The 20904-nt window shown below is 41.5% G+C and overlaps 1 protein-coding gene across 2 annotated transcripts; it reads right to left on the bottom strand.

The window, feature by feature from the left end:
- Nucleotides 1–4920: 4920 nt before the first annotated feature.
- akip1 (A kinase (PRKA) interacting protein 1) lies at nucleotides 4921–17737 on the bottom strand. 2 transcript variants are annotated; one of them, XM_080190199.1, is made up of 5 exons: nucleotides 17474–17737; nucleotides 16329–16499; nucleotides 12312–12392; nucleotides 8828–8923; nucleotides 4921–5508 (listed from the first exon to the last, which is right to left on the bottom strand). In XM_080190199.1, exons 2-5 carry the CDS (start codon nucleotides 16488–16490, stop codon nucleotides 5365–5367), a joined length of 483 nt encoding a protein of 160 aa, XP_080046325.1. In that variant the 5' UTR covers nucleotides 16491–16499; nucleotides 17474–17737; the 3' UTR covers nucleotides 4921–5364. The 2 variants fall into 2 exon arrangements, with proteins under 2 accessions (XP_080046325.1, XP_080046324.1); XM_080190198.1 differs by lacking the exon at nucleotides 17474–17737 and adding an exon at nucleotides 13569–13677 and having other exon boundaries at nucleotides 16329–16493.
- Nucleotides 17738–20904: the final 3167 nt, after the last annotated feature.

The raw sequence follows: 20904 nt of genomic DNA, 5'->3' as shown, positions 1-20904 counted from the left end.
TGAAGTAAGCCTACGAGAGGAGAGGCTGTACTTAACCTGGTACTGGTGAATAAACCAGGGCAGGTGATGGATCTCTCGGTAGGAGAGCATCTTGGGAATGGTGATCATCATTCTATCTCCTTCACAATTGCATTGGAACGAGATAGGATCAGGCAGGCTAGGAAGGTGTTTGTCTGGAGTAAGGGGAAATATGAAGATGTCAGGCAGTTAATTGGACAAATAAACTGGAAGGAGGCATTCTTGGGGAAAAGTACCAAAGGAAGGTGGCAGATATTCAAGGAATGTTTGTCTGGAGCTCTGCACGACAACGTTCCGATGAGACAAGGAGGTTTTGGTAGGTCGCGGGAACCGTGGTGCACGAAGGCTGTGGTGAACCTAGTCAGGAGGAAAAGGAAGGTGTACAAAAGGTTCAGGGAGCTAGGAGATGTTAAGGCTCTTGAGGAGTATAAGGATTGTAGAAAGGAGCTTAAAAGGGAAATTAGGAGAGCCAGAAGGGGTCATGAGAAGGCCTTGGCAAGTAAGATTAAGGAGGATCCTAAGGCCTTCTATAAATATGTGAAAAGTAAAAAGATAAGAAGAGAAGGGATAGGACCTATAAAAGGTGAAGGGGGAAAGGTCTGTGTGGAACCAGAAGAAATGGCAGAGGTGCTTAATGAGTACTTTGCCTCAGTATTCACGGTGGAAACTGATCTGGGAGATTTTGCTACAGGTTTGCAGCAAATGGAAAAGATTGAGTATGTGGATATTAAGGAAGAGGATGTGTTAGAACTTTTGAATTCTATCAAGATAGATAAGTCGCAGGGACCAGATGGGATGTACCCCAGGTTACTGTGGGAAGTGAGGGAGGTGATTGCAGAGCCCCTGGCAATGACCTTTGCGTCGTCAATGGAGACGGGAGAGGTTCCGGAGGATTGGAGGATTGCGGATGTGGTTCCTATTTTCAAGAAAGGGAACAGAGATAGCCCGGGAAATTATCAACCGGTGAGTCTGACCTCAGTGGTTGGTAAGCTGATGGAGAGGCTTCTGAGGGACAAGATTTATGAGCATTTGGAGAGGTTTGGCATGATCAGAAATAGTCAGCATGGTTTTGTCAAGGGCAGGTCGTGCTTTACGAGCCTAGTTGAGTTCTTCGAAAATGTGACTGAACACATTGACGAAGGAAGTGCAGTGGACGTGGTGTACATGGACTTCAGCAAGGCGTTTGATAAGGTCCCCCATGCAAGACTTCTTGAGAAGGTGAGAGGGCATGGGATCCAAGGGGCTTTGGCCTTGTGGATCCAGAACTGGCTTGCCTGCAGAAGGCAGAGAGTGGTTGTGGATGGGTCTTTTTCTGCATGGAGGTCAGTTACCAGTGGAGTGCCCCAGGGATCTGTTCTAGGACCCTTGCTGTTTATCATTTTCATAAATGACCTAGATGAGGAAGTGGAGGGATGGGTGAGTTCGCCGATGACACGAAGGTCAGTGGTGTTGTAGATGGTCTGGAAGGATGTCAGAAGTTGCAGCAGGACATAAATAGGATGCAGGACTGGGCGGAGAAGTGGCAGATGGACTTCAACACGGATAAATGTGTAGTGGTCCATTTTGGCAGGACCAATGGGATGAACGAGTACACTACCAAGGGCAGGAGTCTTAGCAGTGTTGAAGAGCAGAAGGATCTTGGGGTCCGGGTCCACAGGACTCTTAAATCAGCCTCGCAGATGGAGGATGTGGTCAAGAAGATGTATGGTGTACTGGCCTTCATTAATCGAGGGATTGAGTTTAGGAATCGGGAGGTAATGCTGCAACTTTATAAGACCCTTGTCAGGCCTCACTTGGAGTACTGTGCGCAGTTCTGGTCGCCTCACTATAGGAAGGACGTAGAAGCTATTGAAAGGGTACAGAGGAGATTTACAAGGATGTTGGCTGGATTGGGAAGCATGCCTTATGAAGATAGGTTGAGGGAGCTGGGACTCTTCTCCCTGGAGAGACGAAGGTTGAGAGGCGACCTGATAGAGGTTTATAAAATGTTGAGAGGAATAGATCGGGTGGATTCTCAGAGGCTATTTCCCCGGGTTGAAATGATCGCTACGAGAGGACACAGATTTAAGGTGCGGGGAGGCAAGTACAGAAGTGATGTTAGGGGTAAGTTTTTCACTCAGAGGGTGGTGAGTGAATGGAATTGGCTGCCGTCAGTGGTGGTGGAGGCAAACTCACTGGGGTCTTTTAAAAGACTTCTGGATGAGTATATGGGATTTAATGGGATTGGGGGTTATAGATAGGTCTATGGATTGGTAGGTATTGATGTGATCGGCGCAACTCGTGGGCCGAAGGGCCTGTTTGTGCTGTAGTGTTCTATTTTCTATGCGTGTGTGTGTGCTGGTGGGCTTGGGTCCAAGGCTGAAAATGTTACCAGGTACTATTCTGCTTGTATGTCGGCACTAATTCCATGGTTATTAAAATGAGAAAGCTAATGTTATATAGCTCCTGCTGACTGTTAATTTACCACTTAATAGATCCTATTTCAGCAATTAGGTTGCAATAGGCCAATGAGCCTCACATCTGTGGTGGGTAAATTGTTGAAAGGTATTTTGAGAGACAGAATCTACTGGCATTTTGAGATGCAAGGACTGGTTAGGGAGAGTCAGCGTGGCTTTGTGAGTGGAAAATCATGTCTCACAAATTTGATTGAGTTTTTTGAAGGGGTAACCAAGAAGGTAGATGAGGGTGGTGCTGTTGTTGTTGTCTACATGGACTTTAGCAAGGCCTTTGACAAAATACAGCATGGTAGGTTGTTGCATAAAGTTAAATCTCACGGGATCCAGTGTGAGGTATCTAAAGGAATACAAAATTGGCTTCTTGACAGAAGCCAGAGGGTGGTTGTAGAGAGTTGTTTTTCAAACTGGAGGCCTGTGACCAGTGGTGTGCCTCAGGGATCAGTGCTAGGTCCACTGTTATTTGTCATTTATATTAATGATTTGGATGAGAATATAGGAGGCATGGTTAGTAAGTTTGCAGATGATATTAAAATTGGTGGCATAGCAAACAGTGAAGAAAGTTATCTCCGATTGCAATGGGATCTTGATCAATTGAGCCAATAGGCTGACTAATGGCAGATGGAATTTAATTTAGACAAATGCAAGGTGATGCATTTTGGTAGATTGAACCAGGGCAGGACTTCCTCAGTTAATGGTAGGGCATTGGGGAGAGTTATAGAACAATGAGATCTAGGGATACCTGTTCATAGCTCTTTGAAAGTGAAGTCACAGGTGGACAGAGTGGTGAAAAAGGCATTCGGCATGCTTGATTTCATCGATCAGAATATTGAATACAGGTGTTGGGACGTCTTGTTGAAGTTGTACAAGACATTGGTAAGGCCACGCTTGGAATACTGTGTGCAATTCTGGTCACCCTATTAGAGAAAAGATATTAAACTGGAAAGAATGCAGAAAAGATTTACTAGGATGCTACCGGGACTTGATGGCTTGAGTTATAAGGAGAGGCTGGATAGACTGGGACTTTTTTTCTCTGGAGCGTAGGAGGCTGAGGGGTGATCTTATAAAGGTCTATAAAAATGATGAGGGGCACAGATCAGCTAGATAGTCAGTATCTTTTCCCAAAGATAGGGGAGTCTAAAACTAGAAAGCATAGGTTTAAGGTGAGAGGGGAGAGATATAAGAGTGTTCAGAGGGGTAATTTTTTCACACAGAGGGTGGGTGAGTGTCTGAAACAAGTGCCAGAGGTAGTAGTAGAAGTGGGTATAATTTTGTCTTTTAAAAACCATTTAGATCATTACATGAGTACAATGGGTATAGAGGGTGTGGGCCCAAATGCAGGCAATTGGGATTAGCCCAAGGATTTAGAAAAAGAGCAGCATGGACAAGTTAGGCTGAAGGGCCTGTTTCTATGCTGTAAACCTCTATAACTCTATATTGGCAAACTGTGCATGAATAATTCAGCTGGGTCAAAAGTCCTCCCATTCCACTGGCTTCATCTTGAAGTCTATCACTATCCTGCTCATTGGTTTTGTCACCTCCGAAGTCAATGCTCTCCTGGTCAGTCTTCTATTCCCCATAAACTTCAAGCCATCTTATACACTACTCCTGGCATCCTCTTGCACCAAGTTCCGCTCCTCCATTATCCCTGTCTATGCTGATGTACATAAGAACATAAGAAATAGGAGCAGGAGTAGGCCATCTAGCCCTTCGAGCCTGCCCCGCCATTCAATAAGATCATGGCTGATCTGAAATGGATCAGTTCCACTTTCCCGCTTTCTCCCCATAACCCTTAATTCCCTTGTCTGTCAAAAACCTATCTATCCGTGACTAAAATTGTCATCCTTCTGTTTAAATCTCTCCATATCTCTCCATTGACTTGTTTCTCCAGATGTATAACCTCCTCCCCTCCAGCTCATAAACAGTCCTGACCTCCATCTGTCTCCTCTTATGTATCCCATTCCCACCATTAACAGCTTTCAGATATTTGGATACCTCACACAGATACTGCCTCTCCTTACCTCTCCATCTTCTCCTTTGAGGTTTTTCTCCTCATCTTTAGCCAAGCTTTGGGTCAAAATTCCTAATTGCTCCGTCTTGGATCAATATCCATTTTTAACAAGGTTACTCTTTGTGAAGCAGCCTGAGTCATTTGTTGCATTTAAAGGCACCATCTTTTCTTGCTATTGTAAAATATGTGCCACCCATTGCTTGAATGAAAGTCTATCGCCTCATTAAACCTTGCATAAAGTCACATTTATAAATTCACCTTTCCAAAACTTCTTTTACAATTTTAATCGTGATTCAAGAATTACCATGTGGCCTCTATCAAAGGTAAATGTCAAAATTAGCAATATTAAAATGGATCCCTTTAATGGACCAGAATGATAAGACAATCCATTCACTTTTGAGACAGAACGTTTCTTTAGATGAAAAGAAAAAAGGCAAGGCTATTGTGGAACTTTTATTTTGAAACTTCTGAAAACATAATACCATAAATGTTCATTGTTATGACAACAGTGCAATATTACCAATATTGGCATTTAGTCACCATTTGTATAAATATATTATAAACTGATTAATTTTTATAAGTATAAAAGTTATACTAAAATGAAGTTAATAGTCCTGTATAAAGAACATAAAATACACTGCTTAATTCAGTTATGTCCAACTTTAAAAATACATTAAAATGCATTAAGCAGCATGACATTTTAAAAATCATTACTTCATTTAGTCTTCAACAGGTACCCGGAGAGAAAAAACATTTTATTTAAAAAGATAATCACTGAGATGATCACATTGCCTAGACCTCAAAATTCCAAATGTCCCCCTATAAAAAATACAGGGCCATTGGTAATTGCCACATGCCCTCCAATACTTTATTCGGCATACTTCAGACATTAAAGGTAAGATCAACTGTCTGATCTGGAGCCAAATGTATCACACGTGTCTGCTCTCGCTCAGATACTGTGGATTTTGCTGTCACTGCGTAAGAACCAGGTGCTACTTGAATATGAAGCTCATCAATGCCTTTAACCTATTTGTTAAAAAGAAAGAGGGGGCGATAGTTATTACGAGTGGATCACATTGCCAGATTAGCTTGTATTCTAAAAATAACCTCTAATGTAGGGAGGAGCTATACAATAAATGGCAGAACCATCAGGAGTATAGACACACAGAGGGACCTGGCTGTGCAGGTTCACAGATCCCTAAAGGTGGCAGCACAGGTGGAGAGGGTGGTGAAGAAGGCAAATGGCATGCTTGCCTTATACTCTATGCCCCGTCCAATAAAAAGTTGGCATATGATATAGAACATTGGTTAGGCCACATTTGGAATACTGTGTCCAGTTCTGGTTGCCACACAACCAGAAGGATGTGGAGGCTTTGGAGAGTACAGAAAAGGTTTACTAGGATGTTGTCTGGTAATGGAGGGTCTTAGCTATGAGGAGAGATTGGGCAAACTGGGGTCGTTCTCCCTGGAAAGACGGAGGATGAGGGGCGACCTAATAGAGGTGTATAAAATTGTGAAGGGCATAGATAGGGTGAACAGTGGGAAGCTTTTTCCCAGGTTGGAGGTGACGAACACAAGGGATCACAAGTTCAAGGTTAAGGGGGCAAAGTTCAACACAGATGTCAGGGAGACGTATTTTACACAGAGGGTGGTGGGGGCCTGGAATGCGCTGCCAAGAAAGGTGGTTGAGGCAGACACGCTGGGATCATTTAAGACTTATCAAGATAGCATGAACAGACTGGGAATAGAGGGATACAAATGAATGGTCTAGTTGGGCGCAAGAGCGGCACAGGCTTGGACGGCTGAAGGGCCTGTTTCTGTGCTGTACTGTTCTTTGTTCTTTATTGACAGTATCTGCGTGCTTGATTGTCAATGGCACTTCAATTTTGTCAAATCAACTGCTGTGTTAGAATCACACATTAGGCCAGGTTTTCCTGAGTGTAATTGGCGGGGCTTGTCACATCCAATCCTGCAATGGGAGCATTAAACAGGAATTAAGCCTCTTATTTATCACTCTGGATTCTCTGGCCTCCCCGCGGCGTAGGAGTGTCGATGGGATCAGAAGATCCTGCCAGCATGAACAGCTGGAAAGCTCTAGCCTATGAATCCAGACATTGATTGGGAGTTGGCGATGATGCCATCAGAAGATTGGAGAGTCAGGATTAGAAGCTCCCCTTTGCCTTTACCAGCTCCTAGATCAATCTGCACATGGCTAAGTTAGTTAAGACATCAGGGCGGCATGGTGGCACAGCAGTTAGAACTGCTGCCTTACAGTGACCCGAGTTCGATTCCAGCCTTGGGTAACTGTCTCTGTGGAGTTTACACTTTCTTCCCGTGTTTGCCTGGGTGTCCTCCAGGTGCTCAGGTTTCCTCCCGCACTCCAAAACAATGTGCAGATTAGGTGATCAAGTTAAATTGACCTCAAATTACATGGATAAGATGGGTATAGAGAGATACAGGCCAAATGCAGGCAATTGGGACTAGCTTAGAGGTTTTAAAAAAAAAAAGGCCAGCATGGACAAATTGGGTCAAAAGGCCTGTTCCATGCTGTAAACATCTATGACTCTATGATCCTTAGTGTCATGGGGATTATCAAGATAAATACGGTGATAGGGTCTGTGTGCAATTGTTGGCAGTGCAGGCTCGATGCCAAATGGCCCCCTCCTGATCTGTAGGGATTCTTTGATTCTAGTGATCCACTTAAAGAATAGACCACCTGTGAGTTGCTGTTGGTATATGCACCAAGAGTAAGGTCACTGTATGACTAAGCACTCCATAATACATGCAAAATAAATAAATGTTCATCAGCATTACATCCCTTTTACCACCAGCACTGTGTGACTGTATAAATTATTGGCTTACAATTTTGTGTGACGGCTTCAGTCACACAACCAGAGCTTTGGCAGAAACCCCATTTATGGGTTTTGCCCATACTTTGGGCCAAGCTTTGACTGGTGGAAGCAGGAGCAGCTTCAAGAAAATTTCTGACTTATTTCCAGGAAGAGGCTCTATGTTTTCTTGGGGAATGTACTGGAATGGAGAGACTGGTGGGAAATTTACAATTCACAGTGTAGGGAAATTACTTCTGCAAAGTTGAAAAGACCTATCTTGAAGTAATGATTATACGATTGAGCCAAATTTGGTTTCCAAAAACCTGCTAGTTGGCACAGGAGAGCTCAGCTCTTGAAACCCTGTTTGTAAGACATTATTATACGTATACTTTGTTTACTAGTTTAACTGTTCACTTAAATAAGCCTCCATTAAAATAGTGGGAAAAGACAATGTTTAAGAAAACATCAGCCATTTAAAAGATTCACACAACATAATTTCAAAGCTCTCTCTCTCTCCACTGTTATGAATGTGCCTTTTCCTCTCGGTCTCTGTAATGGTCTTTAGTGCTGGCAGGATGATGCTGACCATGTCACAGACACGAACTGTTCATGTGCGGGTATTGCTCCCCCTATATTTAAGGTGTCAGAGAATTCTAATTGGGCCGAATGGCCTCATTTTGCACTTGGAGCCTGCACCAACAACAATCTCACCCAGGCCCTATCCCCATAACCCTATATATTTACCCTGCTAATCCCCCTGACACCAACAGGCAATTGAGCACAGCCAATCCATCTAACCTGCACATCTTTGGGCTGTTGGAGGAAACCACAGCACCCGGAGGAAACCCACGCAAACATGGGGAGGACATGCAAACTCCACAAATTCAGCTGAGGCCAGAATCGAACCCGGGTCCCTGGCACTGAGAGGCAGCGGTGCTAACTGCAATTGATCATTGTAATCATGTTCTATGTTGAAGCTTTTGGAGGCACTTGAAAAACTGCATAGTCCATTGTCTCAGTTTGTATGTTTAAACCCCTCAGTTTTGGATTTAGCTCAGTGTGGGGTTTTCTTGTAGGAAAACTTGGGATTTCAGATGAACTTATGTATCACTAAAAGCAGCTTTTTAAAAAGGAATGAAATTTAATCTTTGAAAATGAAAGAGTATTTAGTGCCATGTAGTCAAATCAGCTTAATCATGAAACTAAGTCATCTATTTAGCTAATAATACAAACTCAAAAAAAAATAAATGTAAAAATGCAGTCAGCTACAGAAAGAAAGACAAACTGTTTCAAGCAGGATACTTCCTGGGAGCTTAACTGCATCTCTCTTGCTTTTTCAAATGGCACTGGCTGCCTCCAACATTTTCTATTTTTTTGTTTCAAATTTGTTTTCCTTTTTCATCAGAATGACAGCTAAAGCCTGGCACAGAATCACTGTGAAACTGCAATGTGTTTACTCTTCATGTCATTGCATTCCCTGCCCATTCTACACCTGGACCCTACTTCTCACTCACAGGAACTCTGGTGGATGAAGGGCCCATGTGGTATCGTCGAATATGGTTTTCCTCCAACTTGTCTCTTTCACACAGTGGCACACTCTTATAGTAGTGCTGCAAGATAAAAGCAACTGAATTATTCTTGCAATTGGCTAATTGCATTCAGACGTTATTTACATCTATATCATGCAAAACAGGCTGTTTTGTTGCAGATTGGCCAATGTATACAACAACATTATGATACACTAAGTCGCAGAATACAAACCATGGTATTGTACACCATGTACTTTTCTGCCAGGAGCTCGGTATATTTTACAGAGCTGTTATACTCAAGACACAAGTTTCCGATTAATATCTGCTATGATTTTTGCACTGCTGGTTTTCATCACTCACCAGTCTCTGAAATTGTGCGCTTCTGTGAAGCTCAGCTAACTCCTATTGAAATGCTGGTTCAACGCTATCTTGTTTCCCACTAACATTGGCATGTCCTTTGCTCACATTAAAAATGTCAAATATTCAGTTTACAAATAAATTTCACTCAGCTACAATTAGACCACAAAACGTGACTTTGAGCGGACCTGTTCCATTTGGGAATATTAGATCTGGCCAACTTAATTTTGCAAATGATATCCATAGCTAGCATAATATGGATCAGTTTTGGTTTTGCTTTGGTGTAAAATGTAATGTGTAATTGATCTATTACAAGCAATAGACCTTCACCTCAATGGAGGAAGGGTAGTCTCCAAGTTCCTTTCTCCTGGTAAAAGGAAATTAAATTAAAAGTCAGTTTATAGTATCAATATAATGCAGGTAGATAAAAAGTAATGATCATACATAAGATAATGTCTTTTTTCTTTCATGGGATGCAAGTGAGTCCAGCATTTGTTGTCCCTCCCTAATTCTCATTGAAAAGGCGGTGGTAAGTGACCTTCTAGAAACATTGCAGTCAATGTGGTATAGATACACCCACACTTACTAGAGGGAGTTCCCGTAATCTAACCCAGCGACACTGAAAGAACATTGCTTTTCTTCCAAGTCAGGATGGTGTATGGCTTGGAGAGGATCTTGCAGGTGGTTATTTTTCCATGCATTCGCTGTCCTTGTCTTTCTATGTGGCTGAGTTTGTAAGTTTGGGAGGTGCTGTAGAAGGACCTTGATAAGTTGTTGTTGCTGCTGCCATTGTGTCAGTGGTGGAAGAATGTTTTAAGGAAGTGAATGAGGTGCTAAACAAGCTGTTTTGCCCTAGATGATGTTGAGCTTCTGATTGTTGTTGGAGTTGCACTGATTTAGGCATGCGAAGAGTACTCCATTAAAACAAAAAATTGAAATTAAAAGTCTAATGATGCCCATGAAACCATTGTCAATTGTCATAAAGACCAATGCTGCTTTGACAAAGGGTCTTCTAGACTTGAAATGTCAGTTCTTTTCTCTCCTTACAGGTGCGGCCAGACTTGCTGAGTACATGGGATTAATGGGATTGAGGGTTATAGATAGGCTGGTAGGTAGGGATATGATCGGTGCAACTTGTGGGCTGAAGGGCCTGTTTGTGCTGTAGTGTTCTATGTTCTATTTTCCAGCATTTTCTCTTTTGATCATAAAGACCCATCTAGTTCACTAGTCCTTTAGGGAGGGAAATCTATCATCTTTATCTCGTCTGTCCTGTATATGATTCTACATCCAAAGCAATGTGTTTGACTCTTAAAGTTACTAAGCTAGCACACAGTGGACAGGGCAAGCCTTTAATCCATTTCCTTACAAGCTCTAAAAACCAAATCAAAAATGAGTCCAACCCAATTCATGAACCCACAAGACATACATGGTCCAAGCTGACTACAGCAGGCTTGAGCTCGATCTTAACCAAACAAGAATCTGAAGAAGTTGTTGAGAAAACAAGGGGAAGTCAAGCAGCTGGGAATTCAGAGAATCTTCCATCAATAATTAATTGACATCAGGACCTAGACTAAAGGAGATAACTTGAGCTCAAGGCTGCTCTTAAATAGAGACACTGCAGGAAACAACATTTTGTTTTATTTTGATAAATTTCTTTTGAGATTTTGTTCTTATGACACCCCTTTCAATGTCTGTTCCATTTGGTTCTTGTTTAATTTGTCCTGATTTGCTTAATTTCTTTTGATTACTTTAAAAGTGTCAGAAACAGGACAGGTCAACATTACAACAGTGCTCGGACCACCTGTGAGCAACAACACATATCAGCCTAAGTATAATTAAAAATTAACAGAAATAATATCAGGACTGAAGTCCAGATTTCACCAGGAATGATGTAAAATTAAGTTTTAAAAAGTAAAATAATTAAATTTCCATATATTGGACAGGTCAGCAATGATGGAGCCAAATTAATTCATTCCACTACTATCAGTTCTGAATCATCCTGGTTGCTTCAGTCATCTGCATCCTTTTCAACAACAACTTACATTTGTATAGTGCCTTTAGCATAATAAAATGTCCCAAGGCACTTCACAGAAGCATTATAAAACCAAGTATGATACTGAGCCACATAAGGAGATATCAGTCTTACAGAAAGTGAGGTAGAGGGGGAATTCCTGAGTTTAGGGCCTACACAGCATGGCCCCCAATGGTGGAACATTTAAAATCAAGGAAACAAAAGAGGCCAGAATTAAAGTGCAGATAACTCAGAGGATTTTGGAGCTGAGGAGATTACAGAAATAGGGAATGGCGAGGCCCTGGAGGGTTTTGAAAACAAAGATGAGAATTATAAATTGCTTGATTGGGAGCCAAGCCATTGAGAGTTAAAACATGGGTAGCTGAGTTTTGGATGGACTCAGGTTTAGGGAAGGTAGAATGTGGGAGGCCAGTCAGAAGTGTGTCGAAATTGTCAGGTCTTGAAGTAGCAAAAGGCGTGAATGAGGGTTTCAGCAGCAGCTGAGCTGAGGAAATGGAAGATGTTATAGAGATGGTCTTACGGGTGGCATGTACATGAAGTTGGCAGCTTATGTCAGGGTCACCTTTGACACCAAGGTTAAATTTCAGTCTGTTGTCAGGAAAATGGATGGACATGACACTCTTAACACTGTCTTTTCAGTACTTTTTTGATCTTCCTCAGCTTGTGGTTCCATGTACTGTTGTGTAGTAATTGACTATTTAATTGTGTGTAGGTGGTGGGCTGAAACTGGGGATACACTTGTGCTCCTAGGAGCAAAGAAATATTATGATAATTGGGTTTGGAGACTCGTGTTTGCAATGTGTGCTTGTAAAGAAAAACATTAAAGTGTGTAAAGATTAGGCTCCAGTTCTATCCTTCACCACCTGGCTTTCTGGAATAGAATATTAGTAACTAATGTTTGTAATGATATAGATCAACTTGAGTTTGCTAATTATATCAGTGAATGATCATAATCGCCTCATTTGGAGATGATGCTCAGACAGTACCACCTACAATGTTAATTAATTTTGCTTAGGTCGGAAAATGCCTGGAAATTTAGTGAAGAGAAAGATTGTAGAGATCAGAAAAACTATATCTTACCTTACACTGCCTGGTGGCGAGAGCCATGCATTGCAGAACTGAAGCAAAAGCTTCACTGATGTCACTCCACTCTGCTTTACCCTGGCAAAGAGACATAATCAGAATCATATTGAGGTTCTAGTTGTCATAAGCACATCAGTCTACAGTGAAGCTGACACTACTAATAAGATGCAATGTCTTTTTGAATTTGCAATCGCTATCAAATAAATGATGCTGTAATTGGTAGGTGAGCAACTTAAGGGTGAGATGATCCTAACACAATAGTTAGGAGGATGGCGAATAATTCTGAGAGCAAAAGATAGTGTAACGGCATAGTGACAAGATATTGTCAAAAATGCATAACATGGAATTTGTTAGCAAGTGTAAGGTAGTTCATTTTGATAGTAAAATGCTAGGTAACATTGAACTGCATTAGTGGGTTAACAAAATAGAACATCGCACAATGCTTCATAAGAGCTATAGCCCAGCTGAATAAGGCCATTAGGAAGTTAATGTAAGAATGGGTTTTATAATGTAAGTGGATATTAAGATGTAGCATTACTTAGCTTACAATTCCATGCAATTTGGGCTCCCCTTATATGAGGCAATAGTAAAGATGCAATACAGGTTCACTAGAACACTAAATGTTATAAAGAACGGTTCTAAGGTCATAAAGAGCACTGGGATTCACTTCGAGAAGAGAATACAAAACAGGGAAGTCATATTAAATTTACGTTGAACCATGGTTAGACCAGAGAGTACTACATGCATACTACAAAAGAGTCACCATACTACAAGTAGTATACTAAAGCACTGGAGAAAATGCAAGAGATTTACAATATTTCTGGACTTAAGGGAATTATTAGGAAAGGTTAAGCAGACCATAAGTCTTTCCTTTAGATTACGAGGAGATTTGAAAGCCATATTTAGAAGTATGAAGGCATTCAATAGTATATGCATGGAGAAATGTTTCCACTTGTTGCTAGGTCCTGAATAAGGGGTCATAAATTGGAAATGACCTCTAACAGATCAAAGAAAGATTTTTGAAGGAATGGTGCGAAGGTAGAAAACACTGCTACACAGTGATAGGGGAGGCAGTGGCACAATGGTATTGTGGTGTTGGACGAGTAATCCAGATACCCAGGGTAATTCTCTGAGATCGCAGGTTCAAATCCCACCACAACAGATGGTGAAATTTGAATGCAATAAAAATCTGTAATGAAAAGTTTAATGGTGACCAGGAAACCATTGTTGATTGTTAGAAACTAATGTCCTTACCTGGTCTGGCCTACAATATAAGTTGACTCTTAAATGCCCTCTGAAATGGTCTGGAAAACTACTCAGTTCAAGGGCAATCTGGGATGCCAGCGATACCCACATCTCATAACTAATAGTAAAAAAAAGTGATTGGAGTAGATTGCACTGACACACTTAAGAGGAGATTTGATGCAGACATTAGAGGGAAAGGAATAAAGTGATATGGGGTCAGTTAGGAAGGGATAATCAGCATGGGACTATAAACTAATTGGGCCAAATGACCTGTCCTATACCTGTGAAAATTTTAAGGAAGAGTTGAAGAAATATATTATTTTTGTTAAAACAGAGATTATTTTAGAATTACACTGTCCATGTTGGTACATACATTCCATAGGAGTCTCCACCCATTCTTCTTCATCTGCACTTGTCTACTTATCCTTCTATTCTAGCCTTCCTTCACTCAGATTTTTCCTTATACACATTCATATGAGTCACCTCAACCAGTCCTTTTCGTAACAAATTCCACATTCTAACCAATCTCCGGTTAACCAAGCTTCTCCTGAATTCCCTATTGGATTTATTATTGACTGTCCTGGTTCTGGTACCCACTCTCCCAGCAAGTTGAAACACCTTGTCTACATCTTCCCAATCAAACACTTCATTATCTTAAAAACCTCCACCAGTTCACCTCTCAGTCTTCACTGTTCCAGAGAAAAGCCCCCATCTGTTCAACATTTACTGATTAGGTATAACCTCAGTTTTGGTATCATTCTCATTAATATATTTTTGCACTTTCTCCTGCGATTCCAGTTCATTTTGTATTATGGAAACTAGAACAGTTCACAGTACCGTACTTTGATTATAGTTTAACTGAAGTTCTATACACATTTAAATTAATTTTGCTGGTTTTCAAATGTATCGCTCCAGAAATGAACCCAATTTTTTTTTGGCTTGTTTATCTGCACTGGTACTTTTCATGATTTTTGGATCAGTATCCCCAAAAACCCTGTGTTCCTAGGCTCCACTTAGACATTTATTTCCCAAGGAATATGTGGCCTCCTTTTATTGCCAAAATGCACCATGTCTTCCATACCTTTATTGAAATTCATTTGCCAACTATGTGCCCAGTTAGTTTATTCAATATCTTTATGTATTAACCATACCCTTCAATTTAGTGTCACCCACAAATGTTTTAATTGTATGCCAGATTCCTGAATCCATGTTACTTATATAAGCGGTGAACAGCTAGTTTTCCCAAAACAAATCCTATTATCCACCTCTTGCCAGTCTCAGTAACCAGAATTAAACTCTACTCTCCATTTCCATTCAGCTTGCTATCCATTCTGAATGCAGAGAGGCAGAGTATTTCTAGTGGGCGTTTAGAACAGACATTGATGCAAGTTTAAAAATGAGATAGGACAGAGAGCTGGTGACATCTTACTTAGAGAGGGCTGACAGACCACGAAATGCATCACCAGAATTTAGTGATTAAAGTAGGGAACATACTATATTCAAGGGCAGTAACAGATATGGAGATATTGTAGGCACGAGGGATTAGGGCTACTGTTTACATGAACAATAAACATTAACAACAACATTATGGACCAACTGACACATTTCTGTGTTGTCATTTCAGTGTGACAAGTTTTAAAATGTTAATTTCAAGTTTTCAACATTCTTTAATTCCAGTCATTCATTATACATTGCTTTCTTGATGAAGGAAGTATAAAAGGCTTTATCTAGGTAAGAATGGATTGTGGGTATCCTTGGCATTTTCAATCATTATATTCACCTCAGAACAAAGAACAAAATCAGCCTGGGAAACAGGCCCTTCGGCCCAAAGAGCCCACGCTGCCATCTCAACACCACCTCTCTACCCATGACCCCTATCTAATGTTTTATGGCCATCCAGATTGAGGGAAAACTGATTTAGGGACAATTTATTCCTGCCAATCAGCCTAACAGCACATCTTTGGGGTGTGGGAGGAAACCGGAGCACCCGGAGAAAACCCATGCAAGCGCTGGGAGAATGCGCAAACTCCCACAGACACCGGCCCAAATCCATGTGTCTGCACAGCAATCAGCGATAGTCACTGAGCTGTCGTCTTGCCCAGTATCTTGTCCAGTTTAGGCACACACTAACGACATGAAGCACTAGGCCAATCTCGAACAACCAAGAGCAGCCCCAGTACGACCCATCGCGTGTATGCCCCTCGTTGGACACGAGGTGGACCGACTTAAAACCTGTGAGTTTACCAATTTCTATCACCACAACTGATTTTTTTGTGAACATAAATTACTGGCATTTTGAACTGCCTCTAGGAAAAATATAAAATTTGCCACATCCTTATTTCTTACTGAAAGTGCTGCTGATCCACAGGCTCCATCCCATTTTATCAACTTATCCCTTGTTGTCGAAGGCGCTGTTATTCTGCCCACTCTCTCTTGTCCTGTCACCTTATCTCTCACTACTGAAGGACATGCGTTACATGTTCTGTGGTGTGCCTTCTCATCTCTTGCTGGTGAAGACAGCGCCTTCCTGAAGACTCTATCCTGTTCCAATCTCTCATCTCCTGCTGTTGTACACAGTGCAGTTGCACTTACTGTACTTTGTAATTTCACCTCATCTGTTGAAGCTGGCATTTCCTGTATCTCCTCCTGTGTTATAGCTTCAGATTTCCCGAGTGAAGATATTACTTCACTTACTTCCTCCCATGTTAATGCCTCATCACTTGGCACTGAGGCCTGTGTTATTTGGCATGTTTCAGCTTGCACTTTTACCTCATCTTTCTGAATGCACGGCTTTTCTGGTTCTCTTTCTCCACATGGCAGATCATCCATGGACCAATGTACTCTCCTCTTCTGAGCACGTTCCAGAACTTCACGTCCAAGCTGTGATGAGCGCCTCAAAGCACTCTGAAGCTGGCAGCTGCCAGGTTCCATAACGTAACCCTGGGGAGTGGGGAGAGGAAATAGCCAATTAGCATTTACTTTGCTCAGCAAAAATGTGTTATTACTTTTGTGAAATCTATTTTGGCAAATCATTTTACAACACAAGCACTATGGAATTTATTCAATTCCATTTTCCCAATACTACTACCAAGATATCTGTGTGGAGTTTGCACATTCTCCCCCTGTTTTAGTGGGTTTTCTCCAGGTGCTCTCGTTTCCTCCCACAGTCCAAAGATGTGCAGGTTAAGTTGATTGGCCATGCTAAAATTGACACTTTAGCAGTGTAAATATATCAGGTTACGGGAGTAGGGCCTAAGTGGGATTGTGGTTGGTGCAGACTCGATGGGCCGAATGGCTTTTCTACACTGTGGGGATTCTATGATATCCCAATAGTGCAATCTTAGCTTCGATTATTGCCATCAAACAAAGTTTTATTCTATCTGGATGGCAGTACATACCATGAAGATTAAATGGTGCAAATAAGTATAAGCCTGCACTTCCTCGTTCCAATTAATTGCCAATTTATCCACTGAGTAGTTGAGCTCTTTAGACTAGGTGAAATTTATGCAAAGTCAGCCGATTTCACACAGGGAAACCAATTTGCCTTTTGTCCCCGTGATTTACAAAGAGCTCATTTACTCTCCAAGATCTATGCATTGTCACAATTTCCAAACTGGACAGTGTGGTGTAAAGCCTGGATTGCTCGGCTCCAACTGTGTAAAAGTGGGCCTTCCGCAACTAACTTTAGTGTAGATGCAACATCTTGAACATTAAAGAGGCACTTAACATCCAGTTAGAGACTTTCTGCATAGACACAAGCAAACTGATACATCCCTCTGTTAGAGAGCAATGTAAACTCTATCTCTGAACTCTGCTTCTAACAGCTGCAGCCTGATCAATTGCACTGTACGAATGTTCATTTCCACTCTGGGGGCCATAGTTCATACAATTTTAATAAGATAAACTTCACTAACATCCGCCCTCTAGGGCTGGGCAGCGTTAACCCGCTGACTGAAACAACTTTCTATTTCTCCTTCTCCGCCTTTTTTAAAATTAAGACTTTAGGCAGAAGCTTTCCCTCCAGACTTGTTCAGCGCTTTGGATCCTTCCCAGGAAATACTCCAAAACCGTACAACAAGGCCAGGGTGAAGCCAAACAGCAGCCGCAACAATAGCGATTCAAAGTAACAATTCCCTCACTCAGCTCCGCTTGGTTTAATTGTCCAGTGACTGATATCGCACCGAGTGCTCACTGTTCCCGGCCGCCTCTCCCAACCACAGCGGTATGCAGTCACAAGCAGAGCCGCCCCTTCCCCTCCCCAGGCCAATCAAAAAGACTCGGTCCTGAAGGGCAGACAGTGAGGCCCCCAAGTGTCTGCCTGCTGCTCATGTATCTAATCACTTTAAACCAAAGGGCTAAGGGCTGTCAACTGTGCAGGATTGTCCTGGAGCCTCTGGAAATTAATTTCACAGATATTGCTGCAAACAATATCATTTTGATTTGATTAATGTCACATGTACTGGGATACAGTGAAAGCTATCGTTTCTTGCGTGCCATACAGACAAAGCATACCCTTCATAGAGTACATAGGGGAGAAGGAAAAATGATGGTGCAGAATATAGTGTTACAGTCATAGCTAGGATGTAGAGAAAGATCAGTTTAATATATGCTAGGTCCATCCAAAAGTCTGATGGCAATAGGGAAGAAGCTGTTCTTGAGTCAGTTGGTACGCAATCTCAGACTTTTGTACCTCTTTCCTGACAGAAGAAGGTGGAAGAGGGTATGTCCAGGATGCATACGAGTACTCGGGGACATGATGTTGGACGTAGGGAGAGTCGGTGCAGACATGATGGACTGAATGGCCTCATTCTGCACTGTAGGGTTTCAATGACATGAAAACATTGTCTTTGTTTTCATGTTAGTGGTTAGCCATACAAATATCATAGATGGAGGAGAAAAACCAAAAACTAAATAATACTAAACTAAGTTTTTTGTCTTGACAGTCAAGAATCATCCAATTGGAATATTAAGGGCCTGTTGGGTTGAGCATGTCCAATGGCCAATAGAATAGAATCCCTACAGTGCAGAAGGAGGTCATTCAGTCTGCACCGACCACAATCCAACCCAGTCCCTATCCCTATAACCCCACATATTTACCCTAACTAGTCTCCCTGACACCAAGGGGCAATTTAGCATGGCTAATCAACCTAACCCACACATCTTTGAACTACGGGAGGAAACCGGAGCACCCAGAGATAACCCACGCAGACATAGGGAGAACATGCAAACTCCACTCAGACAGTGATCCGAGGCTGGAATTGAACCTTGGTCCCTGGCACTGTGAAGCAGCAGTGCTAACCACTGTGCCACCCCAATGTGGGCCAGGGCAATTAGAGACAGCAGGTCCTGCGATAAAATCTCTAGGAAAATATCCAACTGGAGTCGGCAAAATCTGAGGTACTGTTAGTGTGATGTCTATTCATTTGGAAGAGTTCCAAATAAGGAATACACCTGAAATGTTAACCTTGTTAAGATGTTGATGATCTGCTGAGTTATTGTGGGTGTTTCTAAATATTTTTGATTTGTGGTGTAGGCTCAGAACCTTAATAACAAGGGAGACTTTTAAAAATTCAGTGAGAAATGTACTATCTTAAGAGCTACAATACTGTTATTCAAATACTAATAATCATGAATAAACAGAAAAGCAACAGATTTCAACAACATTTCAAAGGTTATTACAAAAAAGTTATTCATTGAATGATACTTTCTGACAAATACAATGTTAATTTAAAAAAATTAAACAAGCTATTTAATTGACATCAAATTGAGTTTAATCGGTCAAGTTCAGGAGTGGCACATGAGTCCTAAATGAGATGTTTCATTAAACTGGTCCAGGTGCAATTTTAGATAATGGTGTCATAGTCACCTGTAATTCTTTTATAACTTTTCATTCATATAGTGTTTCATAACATGGTTGCAAGGTGCTTTACTTCTCTTAACGTAAAGCAACTGTCTTATAGACAAAAGTATGCTGATTCTGGAATCTGAAACCAAAAGAGAAAATGCTGGAAAATCTCAGTAGGTCTAGCGGCGTCTGCAAGGAGAGAAAAGAGCTGATGTTTTGAGTCCAGATGATCTTTTGTCAAAGCTGACTTGAACTTTGACAAAGGGTCATCTGGACTCGAATCATCAGCTCTTTTCTCTCCTTACAGAACCTGCCAGCCCTGCTGAGATTTTCCAGCATTTTCTCTTTTAATGTCTTATAGACAAAGTCATTTTGTCCTTGTAATGCAAAGGGTGTGATGTGGTGATACTGTTATTGAACAGGTAATCCACAGACTCTGGGTAACGATCCAGGGATCTGGGTTTGAACTCTACCATGGCTGATGGTGAAATTTGAATTCAGAGGAAGCCTAATGATGACCATGAAACCATTTTCACTCACTGTAAAAACTCATTTGGTTCACTAATGTCCTTTAGGGAAGGAAATCTGTCATCCTTACCTGATCTGGCCTGCGTGAGACTCCAGGGCCACAGCAATGATTCTTAGATGCCCTCTGAAATGGTCTAGCACACCAAGGACAATTAAGGATAGGCAATAAATGCTGGCCCGTCAGCAATGCCCACATCCCATAAATAAATTTTTAAAAATGTAACACAAGAGATATGAATCTCTACCTCAGAGGGCCATGGGAGCTCAGTCACTGAGTATGTTTAAGGTAGAGATTGAGAAATTTCTCATTGACAATAATGTGAAAAGTTACAGTTATAGTGTGGGTAAAACGCATTGAAATATCTGATCAACCATGATCGTATTGAATGGCGGAGCAGGCACAATGGGCTAAGTGGCCTACTCCTGTTCCTATTTTCCTAATTGGGTTAAGTTGGCATTAAGTTGGGAATGATGGTGGTCAATACAGAAATTACTGGGAGGAGGAAGCTTCATGAACAATCTCATTCATAACTATGGTTAAACTCAGTATGTCCTCACAAAAGATAATGTTTGCAAGTGTTTTGAGCCGGAATTATTCAGTGGACAACCCTATTTAGCTCCTCAGAAATCCCTACCAACATTGGTCCAAGTCTCCAACCAATTTAATTCATTCCATGCTACATTAAAAGGGCAATCAATCAGACTGAACACAGTTTAGGCTCTGGAGCATGATAATATCCTGACTGTTGTGCTAAAAGCTGCATACCAGCTCTAACTGTCCAGTAAAGGTTTGATACTGTCATCAACTCAACAAGTGGAAGATTGACCAGGCAAATCCAATTCACAAGTAAGGATAAACCTAACCAATCTAATTACTCCACCATCAGTGTTCTCCCAATCATCTGCAGACTGATGTAATAAGTCATAACTAGCACCTATTCATCTATAATCTATTCACTGCAGTTCAGTTAA

Source organism: Carcharhinus amblyrhynchos, chromosome 6, assembly GCF_965287045.1.
Source record: "Carcharhinus amblyrhynchos chromosome 6, sCarAmb.v2.hapA, whole genome shotgun sequence".
NCBI classification, from domain to species: domain Eukaryota; kingdom Metazoa; phylum Chordata; class Chondrichthyes; order Carcharhiniformes; family Carcharhinidae; genus Carcharhinus; species Carcharhinus amblyrhynchos.
Note: the sequence above shows the minus strand (reverse complement) of the source record. Positions and strands in the feature narration are given on the sequence as shown.